The sequence below is a fragment of the Haliotis asinina genome, chromosome 8 (genome assembly GCF_037392515.1).
Source record: "Haliotis asinina isolate JCU_RB_2024 chromosome 8, JCU_Hal_asi_v2, whole genome shotgun sequence".
Classification (NCBI taxonomy): domain Eukaryota; kingdom Metazoa; phylum Mollusca; class Gastropoda; order Lepetellida; family Haliotidae; genus Haliotis; species Haliotis asinina.
The window spans coordinates 66326255-66342800 of record NC_090287.1 but is presented as its reverse complement, the minus strand read 5'-3'; the positions used below and the strand labels follow the sequence as shown (position 1 = coordinate 66342800).

Genomic DNA, 16546 nt, shown 5'->3' with positions numbered 1-16546 from the left:
AGGTCTGCGTTGTTGTAGTGCGTCACGTCACTTCTGTCATGACTTTGTCAACATCCCTGCTCAAAAACACCGCACAAAGTAACACAAACTGAACTTTAGGGTTAGACATGTCGTTTATTTAGAGTTAATATTTAACTTCAACGCAATTAAGAAATCATTCCCTGAAAATTTTGATGTGGAGGAGACACCAAGACACTGATTCTTAACTGGAGAATGTTCTGTACCTTACCTTTACCCTTCGCATGCAGTAATGAATATTAACACAGTGGGTAATACTGAAACAAGGACACGGGCGCATGGTCCTGAATTGGGATGGTTCAGGTCAATGCTACAGAGTTATATGGGTACCTAATTCCACGGCCTGGTGACTAGGCGTTAGATTATATAACAGCTGCTAAGTGACATATATTGTGACAATGGCCGCTTTCTTGGATTTTCGTGATATGATCGAATTCTTTACAAAGAGGTTTAGGCTTCAGACACTTCAGATTCACGTGAAATGTCCCGACGAAAACAGGGATGCAGGAGTTGCGACCTACAATAATGCCATATCATACATATGTAACACTCTCACTGCTCATACACATACTAACGGAAAAAAGTAACTGTACATAACATAAAATTGTTTTAACAGTTATTAAAAAATCAACCCTTACAAACATGTAGTAAAGCATTTTGCATGGAATTTGACATCACGTATCGGGCGTAGCACGTGCATCTTATGCAGAATAAACTTAATTATTCCATGTCTTTTGATTTCTGATTCTGACTTACGGATGCGCGGACGTCATACCACGGCTTGCAGAAAATCATAAACTGCCGTGTTGTACCAGCGATACTCTATATAGGCTCCCTGGTTGTACGTGTGCTGAAGACTAAAATGAAATGGTCAGACAAGCCTGAACACAGGTTTGAAACTTACTACAATAGGGGGTTGATGCTGATATACAATTTGATACATCCTGATATAAAATTTCCAAGTTTAAACTCATAATGACGAAAAACATTTTTGACTAAAGGTTCCTCATCTCCCCTCGCCGCTATCTTTGACGATGTTTAAAGCTGTTTCGGGATGCTATGACCGCCGTTGTGTACGCGTGGCGATTTCTAGGGTGCACTTGCAACTAATACTCGAGTTTCGTTTCCATTCCAAACAACTAGTTTTCCATTACAGAGCGTTTGTTTCGGTTTTAGAGGATACTGTTGCAGATATTTGGTTTCCTATATTGGTAATTACTGTTCTGTTCCGATGCAAGTGAGTTCAGTTTTCATTATTTGTTCACCGTTTGTATGGTAGGCCTCAAACTGAAACACGATCTCATCTCTGTGGAAACGTTTTGAACAGAATGGGAACAAGAGAGATCATCTACCAGAGCATCCCCGACACCGGATCTTGCTTTGGTGGCAGGAAGCTGTTTTACCAAGGTGGTAAAGGAGTGCATCGAGTTTTCGTCCAAGGTATCAGAGACATATTTTCAGACAACTCAAGGATTGTTCACGGCGGTTTCAAAACCTAACTCACCCGACTCACCCATCTCACCCACTATATAAAAACATTGGACCAATGTTCTTTTCAACTTGGCGACCTTGTTTTGACCTCGATTTCACATGTGAGGAGAAGGTAACTGTCCAATGTCTTATAACTTTACAATCCATGTCTAATAGCCCTTATGGCCAAATCCCTGAGCTTGACAGACCAGTGTGATAAAAAGTGCCTGATTGCCCTTCAGATGAGACTCATGTGTGAGCGGCCTGAGGATGATGACCATATGAAAGCCCTAGGAGTGAGTTCTGAGGATGATGACCATATGAAAGCCCTAGGAGTGAGTTCTGAGGATGATGATCATATGAAAGCCCTAGGAGTGAGTTCTGAGGATGATGACCATATGAAAGCCCTAGGAGTGAGTTCTGTGGATGATGACCATATGAAAGCCCTATGAGTGAGTTCTGAGGCTGATGACCATGTCTATTAGCCCATCCTCCTTACACGTCTGTTCAAGGACAACTTCATGGCTGAGAACACTGAGGGTGAGATCCATGCCTGAGGACCCTGAGAGATCCATATCTGAGGGCCCTGACAGAGATCCATACCTGGTAGCCCTGAGAGAAAGAGCCATATGTGTGAGGGTCCGGAGGGAGAGATCCATACCTGGTGGCCCCGAGGGAGAGATCCATACCTATGAGCCCTGAGGAAGAGATCAATGCCTGATAACTCCAAGGGAGAGATCAATGCCTGAGAGCCATGAGGGAGAGATCCATGCCTGTAGGTTTGAGGGGAAATTAATGCCTGAGAGCCCAAAGGCTGAGGATCCTGAGGGAGCAATCCATGCCCGAGGGTCCTGAGGGTGAGATCCATGTCTGAGGGTCCTGCGGGTGTTCCATACCTGAAAGTTCTGAGGGTGATGACACATGTCTGAGAGCCCTCAGGGTGATGACATGTCTGAGAGCTCTCAGGGTGATGACACATGTCTGAGAGCTCTCAAGGTGATGACAAATGTCTGAGAGCCGAGAGTGTTCACACGTCTGACAACCAAGGGTGATGACGTGCCTGAGAGCCCTAAGGGTGATGACACATCTGAGAGCCCTGAGGGTGATAACACAAGTATCAGGCTCTTTTGCGGCATCACCTGACAAATACTGACCAATAAAAAAAACACACGTGGGAAAAAGTTTAATATATTTAATAATAAAAATAAATCTAAATGGTATTACATATAACAAACATGCAGTACAAGCAAATATACTTGTTGCATAGGAAGAAAGATTGATTATTACATAAAACAGGATGATTTTTGCATCATGAAGAAATAAAAATTCATGATGGTCTGTAGAAAATCAAGCCTGGACCAGACAATCCAGTGACAGACATCATGAGCATCTGGAATGAACACAACTGATATATGATGATGTATCCATCCGTGGGCACTTGTCCCAAACACAGAATACATGTCTCACAGCTTGCCCCCAACACAGAATACATGTCTCAGCTTGCCGCCAACACAGAATACATGTCTCAGCTTGCCCCCAACACAGAATACATGTCTTACAGCTTGCCCCCAACACAGAATACATGTCTCACAGCTTGCCCCTAACACAGAATACATGTCTCATAGCTTGCCCCAAACACAGAATACATGTCTTACAGCTTGCCCCAAACACAGAATACATGTCTCACAGCTTGCCCCCAAGACAGAATACCTGTCTTACAGCTTGCCCCTAACACAGAATACATGTCTCACAGCTTGCCCCCAACACAGACTACCTGTCTTACAGCTTGCCCCAACACAGAATAAATATTTTACAGCTTGTTCCCAACACAGACTACCTGTGTTACAGCGTGCCCACAGGTCCTCGTGTCATTGTGAGGATTAAAGACTTTTTTAAACAGATACAGAAATTTTGAGATGACCCAGCCTAGAAAAGGCCAGACACTTCGGTGTATCCCACCCACCTGCTTTGCTGATTGCTACGCTACCATCACATACAACCAATTAAAACATCACCTAAACATAATCATGGGTGATTGACCTATCAATCCCTACTCGTAACACATACCAGTTCTTTATAGTTATTTCTACAAGTCGACTGAAAGATGATTTTGACCCTCAACTAAACTATCCTGACACAAATGGGAGACAACAGCAATGACGATAAGGCGGCTTGAAGGGTGTGTGGTCAAAGCAAGCCCTCTTATTGGTTGACGCTTGCTATCATCTGCCATTTGTGTCAAGATCCTTTAGTTGAGGTGGGGTACAGCAAAGTGTCCGGCCTTGTCTAGATACATTGTTCTGTGAACCGTTTCAAGTCAAGGTGTCATCTCAAAATTTTTACATTTTTAAAACAAAAACCTTTAATCCTTGCAATCACACGAGGGCCTGTGAGCTTGCCCCCAACACTAACCACCTGTCTTACAGCTTGCAACCAGCACAGAATACCTGTCTTTATAGCTTGACCCCAACACAGAATACCTGTCATCAAGCTTGCCTGTCATGCCATATCTCACAGCTTGGTATCCCCAATTAACTCAAACTGTACTCACCACAATGAACACTGAACACATCAAACTGCTTGACCCTAACAAAGATCTCCAGGAGAGAGAGGATTAAGAGATGTGTTTAACAAAAATAGAAGTTAACATTAAAAAAATCTTTGATCTTCACTCCTAAATGCCCTTCAAAGAACCAAATGTTCTATATGAATTATATAAAATGACTGAAAAACACAGGTATGGTCTTTTCCCCCTTTAATACCATGCATGCACACCACATGCATGCCACACATCACACAATAATACTTAGAGACGCTTAGAGAACCACGGAAAACACCCTTTCTCACTGAATGACAACTGTTATGACAAAGACTCTCAAGCACTGGTGGACAACTGTTCATACAAAGAGATGTAGAAATCACTCAATCAACAGTTACGTGCAAGTATGGTTTTCAAGCCTATGCCTTGTCCTCCAAGGGGATTTGTATGCCCATATCCCTACACACAGATTCAATATTCCTTAACAGTTGTTCAACATCTTCTGGAAACAGATGGCCAATTGTCCCAATTCGAAAACAATCAGCTTTGAGCAACTTCCCTGGGTATATCACATCATCTGAAAAATCAAAGAAAATAGTGTAATTTTCTGAATAAAATTGATATTTTATACTTATCCTGACTCATGCTCAATTGCTTATCTCCCCTTCCTGGCGAAGGTATTGGAACACCTGAAATCCCTTGACGTTCCCTTCTAAAAGAAACGTAAAAATACACTCACCCAAGAGTAGTCTCCCTTCCTGTGCACATGATCAACTGATCGGCCATGATAACCACTCTCTCCTTAATAATCGCCCGATGCGAGAATATGAAAATTCAGCGTGTTTGTAATGGGCAGCTGGGAGGACTTTCGTCATGAGTCAGGATAAGTATAAAATATCAATTTTATTCAGAAAATTACATATTTTTCCTTATCCTGACTCATGCTTAATTGCTAACAGAATCTGACGGAAATGGTGGTGGGTCAAACCACGCTGGATTCTGCTGGCTGGCTGCTAATATTACATCCAAAATTTCCCCCTTTGTGAACTTGTAACGGCAATAATACGGTCCTGTTCTTCTAATATTCATTGTAGATTCTTGGGGGATCACATCCAGTTGAACTTGTCTTCCATTGAAGGCTTTGTTGACTGGCACATGACATCAAAAGTAACTAGCATCCTGCTAGTTTCTGATGCAACTAAATGTCAAGATATAGCAATCGAGACTAGGTGCGATCCTTCTTCATGTACAAGTATCTTCATTACGAGTACAGGGTCATAATCACTCATGCTAGTCTGTTCAAGACATGCGCATGGACTTTCCACCATTATACTCCGCAGAGCGTCTGGCTTCCACAAGAAACATGATAAATCGGGTGAGTGAAGTCAACTCCTTCCGGTCACTGTTAGTTGCTGAGCAACGACGAGAGGCCCAAAATGATGAATGACACTGACGTCCTCTGTGGCTATGTCTCGTAGGTAATGGTTGGCAAACACCAAACACTGTGTTTGACTTCCAAAAGCAGCCCTCCATTATAGCTGATATTGAGCAATTTCCATGTAGCACTAGTGTAGAGACTAAGTCTCTGACTTCATGCGGGTTGGAAGCTCATGGAGGTTTCAATCCTGCTGCTTTATATGCTCTAAGTATAACAGCTCTAATCCACACTGAGATAGTGTTGCAGGATACTTCCGTAGGTGTCTCAGTACATAGAGGGATAAACAGGCGCTTGAACCATTGTCTTCTAGACTTGGTACGTGCAATGTATATCTTCAATGCTCTGACTGGACATGATGATAAGTGTATCATGATGTCCCAGGATTGAAGACAAGGCCAGTATGTGGAACTGTCTGTCCGGTTGACCTGGTAGTTGATTCTTTGCGATGAAATCCCATCTTAGACCCAAGTGAGCTGTTTCTTAGTGACTTGCATCGAACTTCGTTCGATTAAAGTCCAGAGCATGAATTTCGGACATTCTTGCAGCTGTAGCCAAGGCAAGTAATTGAGTCAGCATTTCAATTGTGGTTCGGTCAAGATGTCAGATGTTGGAGTACGACATTTAGATCCCATGTTGGAGCTCTAAATCTGCGTTGCTGATCTTCCAACTTGAAGGAGCATAGCAAGGCAAATAAGCAATTAACTCTGGTATTTTTGTTAGCTTGGTTCCCATTCCCATGGTGACAAATGAGCTAAGAGCTGCCAAGTATGTAGATAATGTGAGCTGACGTAGCCTGTCTCTCGCACGTCTGTGAACAGACTGTATGTATAAAATAAATTCTGCTTCAGACATATTTATACAAAATCTACAACGAGTATCAGCAGAACATAAGGGTAACACGTATTAAATAAAGACACGGGTGATTATTAAGGAGAGAGTGGTTATCATGGCCGATCAGCTGACCATGTGCACGGGAGGGGGGCAACTCATGGGTGAGTGTATTTTTACATCCACTTGTTTTAGAAGGGAACTTAAAGGGATTTCAGGTGTTCCACTATCTTCAGAAATAGAATACAGGTAAGCAACATCTCTTGCCAAGAATATTTTAAGATACAGTCAAATCCCAATGAGTCAAATGCCCGCAACTCGAAAATTATGCACAATGCAAAGTACTTGTAGGTCCCAGCTATTTTTTCTACTCTTTTAGACATACCCATGTCTCGAATACATCACTAAGTCGATAATTTATAACTTGGTCCTGAACGATTCGAGTCACAGGGATTTCACTGTATGTCAAATATATGTCTACAAGAACATCATCATATCTTATTTGACCTTCCCAAACTGATGTTGTTATAATATGGAAACATGTTCAGGAAAGTTCTGAACAAAACGCATCCTCAAATTTATGAATCTACCCCAGGAGGTAATAATAAGTCTGGCCTTGGGTAAAGAATACACCCACCTTTCTCATTCAACCGGTTGTAGAACTCTGCAAAGGAGAATTTGGGATGTTGTGGGTAGAAGTAGGAGGTGATAATATAGCCTGCAACATCTTCCTTCAAATATGAGTGGAAGCCCAGGCGTGTCATGCCTTCATTCAGGACTCTGCAGTTCTCCATGTACCTGTAACAGAATTTTCCATAGCTCAAGACATAAACAAAAGCCTTGCCACACCATCTTGTGTTGCATAACCTTTCTCAGTATTTTACAACAACCTCCATCCATGGAACATCCCACTACAACCTCCATTCATGGAACATCTTATTACAACCTCCAGCCATCTAACACCCCACTACAATGTCCAATCATGGAACATCCCACTACAGCCTCCGGCCAAGGAACACCTTACTACAACATCCAAGCATGGAAAACCCCACTAAAGCCCCTGTACATGGAACGCCCCACTACAACCTCCAGCCATGGAACACCTTACTACAACATCCAATCATGAAAAACCCCACTAAAGCCGCTGTACATGGAACGCCCCACTACAACCTCCAGCCATGGAACACCTTACTACAACATCCAATCATGGAACACCTCACTACAGCCTCCAGTCATTTAAACACCCCACTACAACCTCCGGTCATGGAACATCCCACTACAGCCTCTGGCCAGGAACACCTTACTACAACATCCAAGCATGGAAAACCCCACTAAAGCCCCTGTACATGGAACGCCCCACTACAACCTCCAGCCATGGAACACCTTCCTACAACATCCAATCATGAAAAACCCCACTAAAGCCGCTGTACATGGAACGCCCCACTACAACCTCCAGCCATGGAACACCTTACTACAACATCCAATCATGGAACACCTCACTACAGCCTCCAGTCATTTAAACACCCCACTACAACTTCCAGTCATGGAACACCTCACTACAGCCTCTGGTCATGGAACACCCAACTACAACCTCCAGTCATGGAACACCTCACTACAGTCTCCGGTCATGGAACACCCTACTACAGCTTCCGGTCATGGAACCTCAGACTACAACGTCCAATCATGGAACACCTCACTACAATTTCCAATCATGGAACACCTCACTACAGCCTCCAAACATGGAACACCACACTACAACCTCCAGCCATGGAACATCCCACCACAACCTCCAGTCATGGAACATCCCACCACAGCCTCCAGTCATGGAATACTCTACTACAACCTCTAGTCATGGAACACCACACAACATCATCCAACCATGGAACACCCCACCACAACCTCCAGTCATGGAAAACCCTGCTACTGCCTCCAGTCACAGAACACCCACTACAACCTCCAGCCATGCAACAAGCCACTACAACCTTCAGTCATGGAACATCCCATTACAACTTCCAACTATCAAACACCCTGATGCAACGTCCAATCGTGGAATCATCCCACTACAACCTCCAGCCAAGGAACACCTTACTACAACCTCCAATCATGGAACAAGCCACTACAACCTCCGGTCATGGAACACCTTACTACAATGTCCAATATTAGAACACCTCACTACAACCTCCAGCCATGGAACACCTTACTACAACCTCCAGTCATGGAACATCCCACCACAACTTCCAGTCATGGAACATCCCACTACATCCTCTGGTCATGGAACACCCCACTACAACCTCCAGTCATGAAACATCCCACAACAACCTCCAGCCATGGAACACCCTACTACAACCTCCAGTCATGGAACAAGTCATTACAACCACCTCACTACAACTCTGCAATTGGTGTTATTACAATAAAAAAAATGCACTTGTGTCCAAATACTGTATCTAGTTTTTGTCATGATCTTAAAGATGTTGTAATCTCAAGAGTTTTCATTAATGTGAGAAAATAATAACTTTGATAGAATCAAAAAACTTCATTTACATTGAATGGGAGGTTAGAGACTAACCTCTGCCTGCGGCCATGGACTCCTCCTTCTTGCCGGAACTCATCTAAGGCCTGACTGAATGCCAGCATAGCATGTGTGGCCGGAGTGAAGCGGAACTGACTGGTTTTGTCCAGAGCATCACATTGGTCATACAAGTCCAGACTCAGACTCCTAGAGTTGCCTGAAACAAGACAAGGTTTCTGTCCCCATCAAGTCTGGATTAGCTAAGTCATCTTCGCAATGTTATTGTTCCTTAAGTCAACCCAGTATTTAACCAGGTGGGTAAATACTCCAGGTTCTATTAAAGTTTCTCTATTTTTCCTGATGTCATATAATCAAATAAACTTGGTAGATCAATCCCAAACTTACAGGGATAAGGATGATTACCAGTGTTATGAGAGTGTGTTTTCTGTAATTAGGGCTTCTTGCCACTAGGCAGAAGACCTATTGTAATTACTGATGTTTTTATTATTATTATTTATTTTTCCGCTGTATTTTGTTCCAGTGCTACAAAGAGCACCAGTGGACAGAATCGCTTGAAAAAAATCAGGCAAGTGCGCACCGAGGTGTAGATGTTCCCCATTAAAATCTCTAGGCTGTAGGCCCAATAGCAAAGGGCAGATAAATACCTGAAATATATCCCAAGTGAAAGTTTGTTGCGATATCTTCCTTAGTTACTCATATCTAGAAGTTTACTTTTGTTGTTTATTTTCAACTCAGATGTATTTTAAAAAAATCGCAGCACCATTACTATTACAGCTACGCAGCTAAAATCTTGCAGTGTGCAGTAATTTGATGTGTTGAACATTTTTTATTCTTTGATGCATGTCAAAATGTGAATTGTTTGGCGGCCATATTGGATTTCGGCAGATTCTGGTGACACTACATTTGAAACACTGTAGCTACTACAGTTCTACAGAGAATGACGTGGAAATCGGCATAGTGTATCAGCATGAGACGCTTAACATTTCGTGTTCTTACATGTATATCAAAAGTTTCATCGTTTGGCGGACATATGGCTTTGAAAATTGCACAAATCTAATATGCGTCTAAAACGGCATGAAACAGCATGTAACTCCATTACTATTGATCCAATTGCTTCCATATTTTGCATGTGTCTTGGTCATGTGATGCCGAACATTTTTGGGCGGGAGTCAAAAGTTGATATCTCTGACCGTTTGGCCGCCATCTTGGATTGAAGTTTTTCGTTTATCAGGGTATCCATAACAACAAAAGTTGAAATTCGAATGACTTGATTTTTACAGCATTATTAGGCACAGTTAAGGGGATGCAGTGTGCAAAATAGTTTCCGATATAACGGATATACAGGATTTTGATGGACAGACATGCGGACAGACAGCAGACAAGTTTGTCAGCAAATCTAACCAGCGCATATGATACAGCAGGTCTGGGCAAAGCAGAAACACTAATTCCTTTCAGCCTAGATGCCATAACAATGTTGTCTTAGCTCGCAAAAAAAAGTGCTTTTTCTTGTTGCTAACCAGTTAAATGACCTTGACACGTGACCTTGACTAAAAAAAATATGCTTTTTTGGCATGCTATCAAATGCAAGTGTCAAAACCCCGAAAAACTCAAAAATAACGATTTTTCTTATTAGGGCTTCTTGCCATAAGGCAAAAGACCTATTGTAATTACTGATGTTTTTATCATTATTATATTTTTTTTTCGCCGTATCTTGTGCCAGCGCTGCAAAGAGACAGAAAAAAATCAGGCAGATGCGCACCGAGGTGTAGATATTCCCCATTAAAATCTCTAGGCTGTAGGCCCAATAGCAAAGGGCAGATAAATCAAAATTAATTCAACATTTTCAATTTGAAACACAAATATCTCCAAAACTACTGCTGCAATAACTACCAAACTTCTTGAGCAGATGCGCAATCAAAATGTCTACAATTTCATCTGTGAGGCCGAGTCGCTAAAATGCACCGTTTGGCAGCTATTTGGGATTGAAGTTTTTGCTGCTGTTTTTCAGCCAAATTCTGACTACTTTGCTCCCAAAATCTGCTGCACTACAACTACAACAGCTACCGCTTTCAAACTTGCCATACTTTGTCTCTAGGCACCTCCCTACGCAACGACATTATAGCTAAAATGCACCAGTGATACAGACTGCATTAGATATAAAGAGGACGAAACATTTGAGACGTGCCCCAAATGAAAGAAATGAGTGCGCAGCAAAGTCACTAATACTTCTGCTCATACCGCGTATCAATTGAGAGTGCTTGTGTCTATTTACATGTCACCATAAACAATGCTATCCTTCAAAATCCCAAAGTTTCTGCATAATAAGAAAATATGCACTTCTTTTTATCACCGATGGCACAGGAATACGTGGCGGAATGTGCCAAAAGTTGGTGCAGCATTTAACGTTTAACCCTTGGAAAGAGCACGAAAAATCTGAAGGAAAGCGTGTGCATGATTACGGCTGATCTTTCAAACACCTGTCTCACAGGACCGCACACCAACACTCACTGTTGTTTGTAAGTTCCACTGTTCCGTTCAAAGTTGGCGATATGTATGAGTCCTGTGTATATAAATATGTGTCTTTTTGTGTGTCAAAAGTACTAAAACTTACTGGAAACATTTTATCTGAGCTTCAGCTGAAATTCGCTACAGTTAAATGAATGTAACTTATAATTACTTATACTATATATCCGGTCGAGCTTCCGTATTCTTTCTGTATTATAAATATTAGTACTTTTACATGCATTTGAATGGATTTCAAGATCAAGACTAATTAAAAATCCATTTACTTGCATCTCTCTCCTTTCACCCTCATTGTCTCTGCATGAGCATGAAATGCACGTGAAATTTGTTCCTGGCCGCAGGTAAACAAATCTGCAGCGTCTCGCTAAGCAGCAGTGTGATAGGCCGACTTGACTGTATTATTTCAAGTTGAAGCTCATTTTTTTATTAACGAGTTCACAGATGTTAGTAGTTCAGCTAGAACACAAGGTGTAGAAAGGCATACACCAACATTTTATGAGGAGCACTTTCTCGGCGGATTTTATCGGGAAGGTTTTTGACTCAAGAGACACTGAAAAATGGAGCATCGCGTATATATGGGTACATGGATCGAAAGATCTATCCTTTAGGTACAAAATCCGATTGTTGTCTTACCTTGAAAAATTTATTTCAAAATCACAAATGAATATGTCCACTTGGTTAAATACAACAGACTTCCTATAAATGCACCTAAGTTCATGTACTTTTCAACTCAAAGCTTAGTAACTGCTTTTCCACGGATAAATTAACTTGAAACTGAGAGGTTGTCTATTACTTATGCTATAAAGTTTTCCACGTTGTAATTAATAACGTCTTCACAGGGACAGTTTGGTCTACAACAATCATACATAATTCATCTGATTAAGGTTGTAAGGTATGTGTGAACTGCAAAGTTCAGGGATTGTACATTGATAACACCGAGAAGTGACTATGGCTGAAAGACAATACTATATGTAATATCTGTAATTAATCTTTGGGTGACTGGAGGCCATTTGTTTTCAAAGGCATTATAGTCGTTGTTCTTACATGTAATAAACCTTTCAATGGCATAAAATTGTATATGTTATTTATAACCTTATCCATTGATAAGGTGTTGCCCTTTAGATTGCATAGAAAAATATGCCTTTTGCTCTGTAGGATTAAGGGATTCAACAGGATCTGTTGGCCTGGATAGGCAAGAGGAACTGATTCGTATCCAAAGTTATATCCATATAAATATGGGCATTCAAAAATAGTTCCAGACTCTCCCAAAATTGTTTTACATATTCACAGTGACAAGTCTTCCTGGTCAGTTTTACATAAAGAGCAAATATCATCGTTAGTTAGGTTCATAAACATTCATTCCTTCTTATGATGTGGTGTACAAATTTGAGTGGAATTCTATAGGTTTAATATCTTTTGTACAAAACCGGTCCTGGAGAAATATACTAGTATTTGTCCATGTGGAGAGGTCAGATTAAAGCTTTCCACTCACTTATCACACGCCATGAATAGGTTGAGTTGGATGCTATATCTATGTAATTATTCTTTCTCAAGAAGTTTTCACATTTATTTTCATTGCATGTGGACTGAATTGTTTTTAAAAGAGTGTGTGCACTGTGTAAGCCGACTTGGAATGTAGCCGCATCTTGGATATTCTAAGAAAGTTACTGGTAAAAAGAGAAATATATATATTTAAATAACATAACTTGAATCACATTCAGCTTAGGCTACCAAGTTTTATGTTTTTGGCATTTTGAACAGATCGCTGTGCCGTATGCATTTTTTGATTACTGAATGGACAACCACCAAGTTTTTTTTTCCTTTGATGTTCTAATACAAGTAGCATCTGTTTCAAAGACAATAAGAATTCAAAGTGACAACCATTATGTTTCTTCCTTTGATGTTCTAATACAGGTAGCATCTGTTTCAAACCCAACATGAATTCAAAGATAAATAATTACGCATTTTCCATTACTGGCCGTAGTATGTATCTATACTATTTGTAGCCATGACTACTATTGGAAGTACGTCACAGATGCAAATAGCTGTACTGCATAACAGACAAGAAGCCCTCATCGCTGCTCGCAGCTATATATTTTTATTATTATTGATTAAGTGATAGTTATTATTAGGTCACAATGTTTAGAGTTTTGAGCGAAAATGGTCATTATGGGTCATTACTTTAGCGGCATGCCTTTTAAGGTAGCGCTTTGGAGTTGTCTCCTTTTATGAATTCTTCTGTATATGACTATGTTTTGACTGTTGGAAACATGAGGCTGATCGTGAAGGTTCCATACTTTGCTGGAATGCTCAAGAGTAAGTGACCGTGTATATAAAGGCTGCTTGTTGTGTTGACACATGAACTTACACTCGCTGTGTGACATTTAGTATAACTGTTTCTCACTGAAAACCAAGACTTTGGTGAGTTGATATTATCTTTGGCCCATTACTTTATATTTGACTCAGTTGCATTGTACTAGAAACCTCATTGTATATTGCTATTTGTCTGCTCAATACATATTATTGAACATTTTAGACTTGTCAGTGTTATATTTTGCTGGTTCATAGGGGATTTCTTATACCTTTTGTCAAGGCAAATTATTAACCATAACACAAGAACTAACTTGCAGCAAATTTCATAATACAGCTACTTGATAAAGAATCATAGGAGGTTACACATGCCCCTGAATGTTTGCCTACTTATGCTGACAAGGAGCTAAGGCACTGGACACCTTCAGTTCAATGAAGAATCCACAAAAAGATAACGCTGGTCACTATTTTGAAAAATCCCAGTTTATAGAAAAGCACCAGATGACCACTAATCTGATCTTTACAGCAAGTGTCAACGAATGAATATTCTCAATTTTATGATCCTGAAACCAGCATGACCCTCATATTCAAGAAAGTCCAACTTGTCATTATGAAATAAAACAAAAAAAACCCCACAATTAACAGAAATCAGATAGGCAATGGGTTTTTCTTTTAAGAAGTGTTATCTAGCCTCATGTAAGGATGTCGAGTTTTGATTGGTCCACATGACTATGATAAAATACCATGTACATCCATCACGATCCCCGAGCGGGAGTATAAAAGTTGTGTACTACCGCTACTTAAGTCATATCAACCCGCTATGCCTCGGTGATGACGTGAAGTGAGAAAAGCGTGCATCGACAAGCCTTTAGTAACGTGTGGTGCATTGAGGTCAAACACTGGTATCTCACATATATAAACACAAGTTGATTCGATGGTTGTTGTTTTGATTTAGGGAAAACATTCAGCTAGATAAATGGAGGGAAATACAGGGTTTTTATCAGTCCATCGTAAGGTTGTATTCCGCACTGGTGTCACTATCTCTTACGTAGGACATTATCTTCTATGTAGGACTAAGTACCTCTTATGTAGGACTTAGTATCTCCTACATAGGACTCAGTAACTCCTACGAGGAACAACTATCTGATACATAATACTTAATGGAGTTGTGGCGATATGCCCATGCCACGATACGATACGTATCACGATACTGGTAGACCACTACATACGATACGATACGTATCACAATATTTTGTCCTTGTATACAGAAAAATAAAAGTACTGGAAATAATGTGCTGTTATGTTATCATTTCAGGGAAGGTATTCTTCTCCCAAGAAAAATAAAACATGTCATCATGAAAGATATTTTACTAAAAATGTTTAGCATGTGTCAGTAAAGTAGTGTTTTCCCAAAAAATGGAACAGCACGGATCAACATTGTCACAAGCGGCTTTTTTGCACAGATAACAAAATAAATTTGTGAAAATTATCTCAGTCGGAGCATGTCCATGGCAATAGTTTCCTCGAAAATCTAAATAGAAGGGGAGATGGTGTTTTTGTAGACTGCTAAGTATGTAAGTATCGTGTTGAATCGATACAAGACAATCGTATCGATGTATCGTATCGTGCAGGTCTTGAATCGCGATAACTTGCATATCGATTAATCTAGTACTTAATATATCCTTTGGATTATGAAGTGTGGTTATTAAATTGAGAAATGTTTTGTTATGCTGGACGTTAGATAGTAGAAATGCATGTCAATGCACATTCAGGACATTAACGCAGTGCAAAGTGTTGTTATTTTGCGCGTGTGCGTGCATTACATTTGGGTGATGTTGGCTTTGATCTAACTGCAGTTATGGGTATTCTCTCTCTCTCTCACACACACACTCATGCACGCACACACACAGACAGAGGAGGAATGGAATTCTCGTTATGACACATCCTCCGAAAGTTTTGCTCGCCTTCATATGAGGCTAGGTTGGATCAGATATAATGCTTGTTTGCAGTTTGTTTTTCGTGACTGTTTACAAGATGACTTAACTAGGGTGGAAAAGTGTTGAATGCAGTGTAAAGCTCATTATCTTCCCACAGTGGTTACTTGTCACATCTTCCAACGTAACCTCTGTTCTTATACGACCCTTTCATGGTGCGAGTATTCAAGACTCGTGATTGGAGGCAATCAGATTTAGTAGTGCAATCAGCGATCTTGTTTCAAAAGTGATCATTCGAAAGACCTCAGTAATTTCCGGATGCATCGTGAAAACTAGAACCTCTTCCTGAGCGCAATACTCGAATGTTTCTTCTAGACAGAACTCAGTCTTGTCATTTTTGTTTCTCTACATTGCTTGCATTTGTCAAGTTGAACCTAAGTCAATGTAACACGTGTTCTGATTGGACAGAAAAAAGGGAGATAAATCTGCTGCCATTTTTTGCCGCTAGGGGATTTTATGAGAACTGCGAAATATGGCCGTATCAGAACAGAGGTTCGTAGGAAGATATGACAAGTAACCTCTGTGGGAAGAGAATGTGTAAAGCTATACGGAATTAAAAAAGGCAAAAGATTGTCATTATAGCTGTTCCTATAAGTATGAGTGAATAAGTACGCATATAATGCCATAAATAGTCTAAGACACGTCTGTGCACACAGATTATGACTAATGGGCAACGACCTCTCAAATATCCAAAAAGTGCAACATGTAACAGCGAACTAACTGCAACTCGTAACAATAGAGCAAACTGAATGCGAGGCATTAAAGTACAACAGTCGGTCCAAGACATGAAAGAAATATGAAACAATTATACTACCAATCAGAAGTCTAGACTCACTTAAAACACTCACTTCATGTTATATATGTATATATGGTTACAAAGAAGATGAGTTTCTGAA

General features: G+C 40.6%; 1 protein-coding gene across 3 annotated transcripts in view; it reads right to left on the bottom strand.

Moving 5' to 3' along the window:
• Nucleotides 1–2665: 2665 nt before the first annotated feature.
• The window catches only part of LOC137294705 (2-aminoethylphosphonate--pyruvate transaminase-like), a 62752-nt gene continuing 48871 nt past the window's right edge, over nucleotides 2666–16546 (bottom strand). For 2 of the 3 annotated variants that reach the window (XM_067825780.1, XM_067825781.1), the window contains exons 7-9: nucleotides 8860–9019; nucleotides 6931–7091; nucleotides 2666–4604 (exon numbers count right to left, since the gene is read on the bottom strand). In XM_067825780.1, the coding sequence (XP_067681881.1) occupies nucleotides 4447–4604; nucleotides 6931–7091; nucleotides 8860–9019 (479 nt within the window). In that variant the 3' untranslated portion in view covers nucleotides 2666–4446. The remainder of the gene's footprint in view (nucleotides 4605–6930; nucleotides 7092–8859; nucleotides 9020–16546) is intronic. The other variant, XR_010957529.1, reaches the window with a different exon arrangement.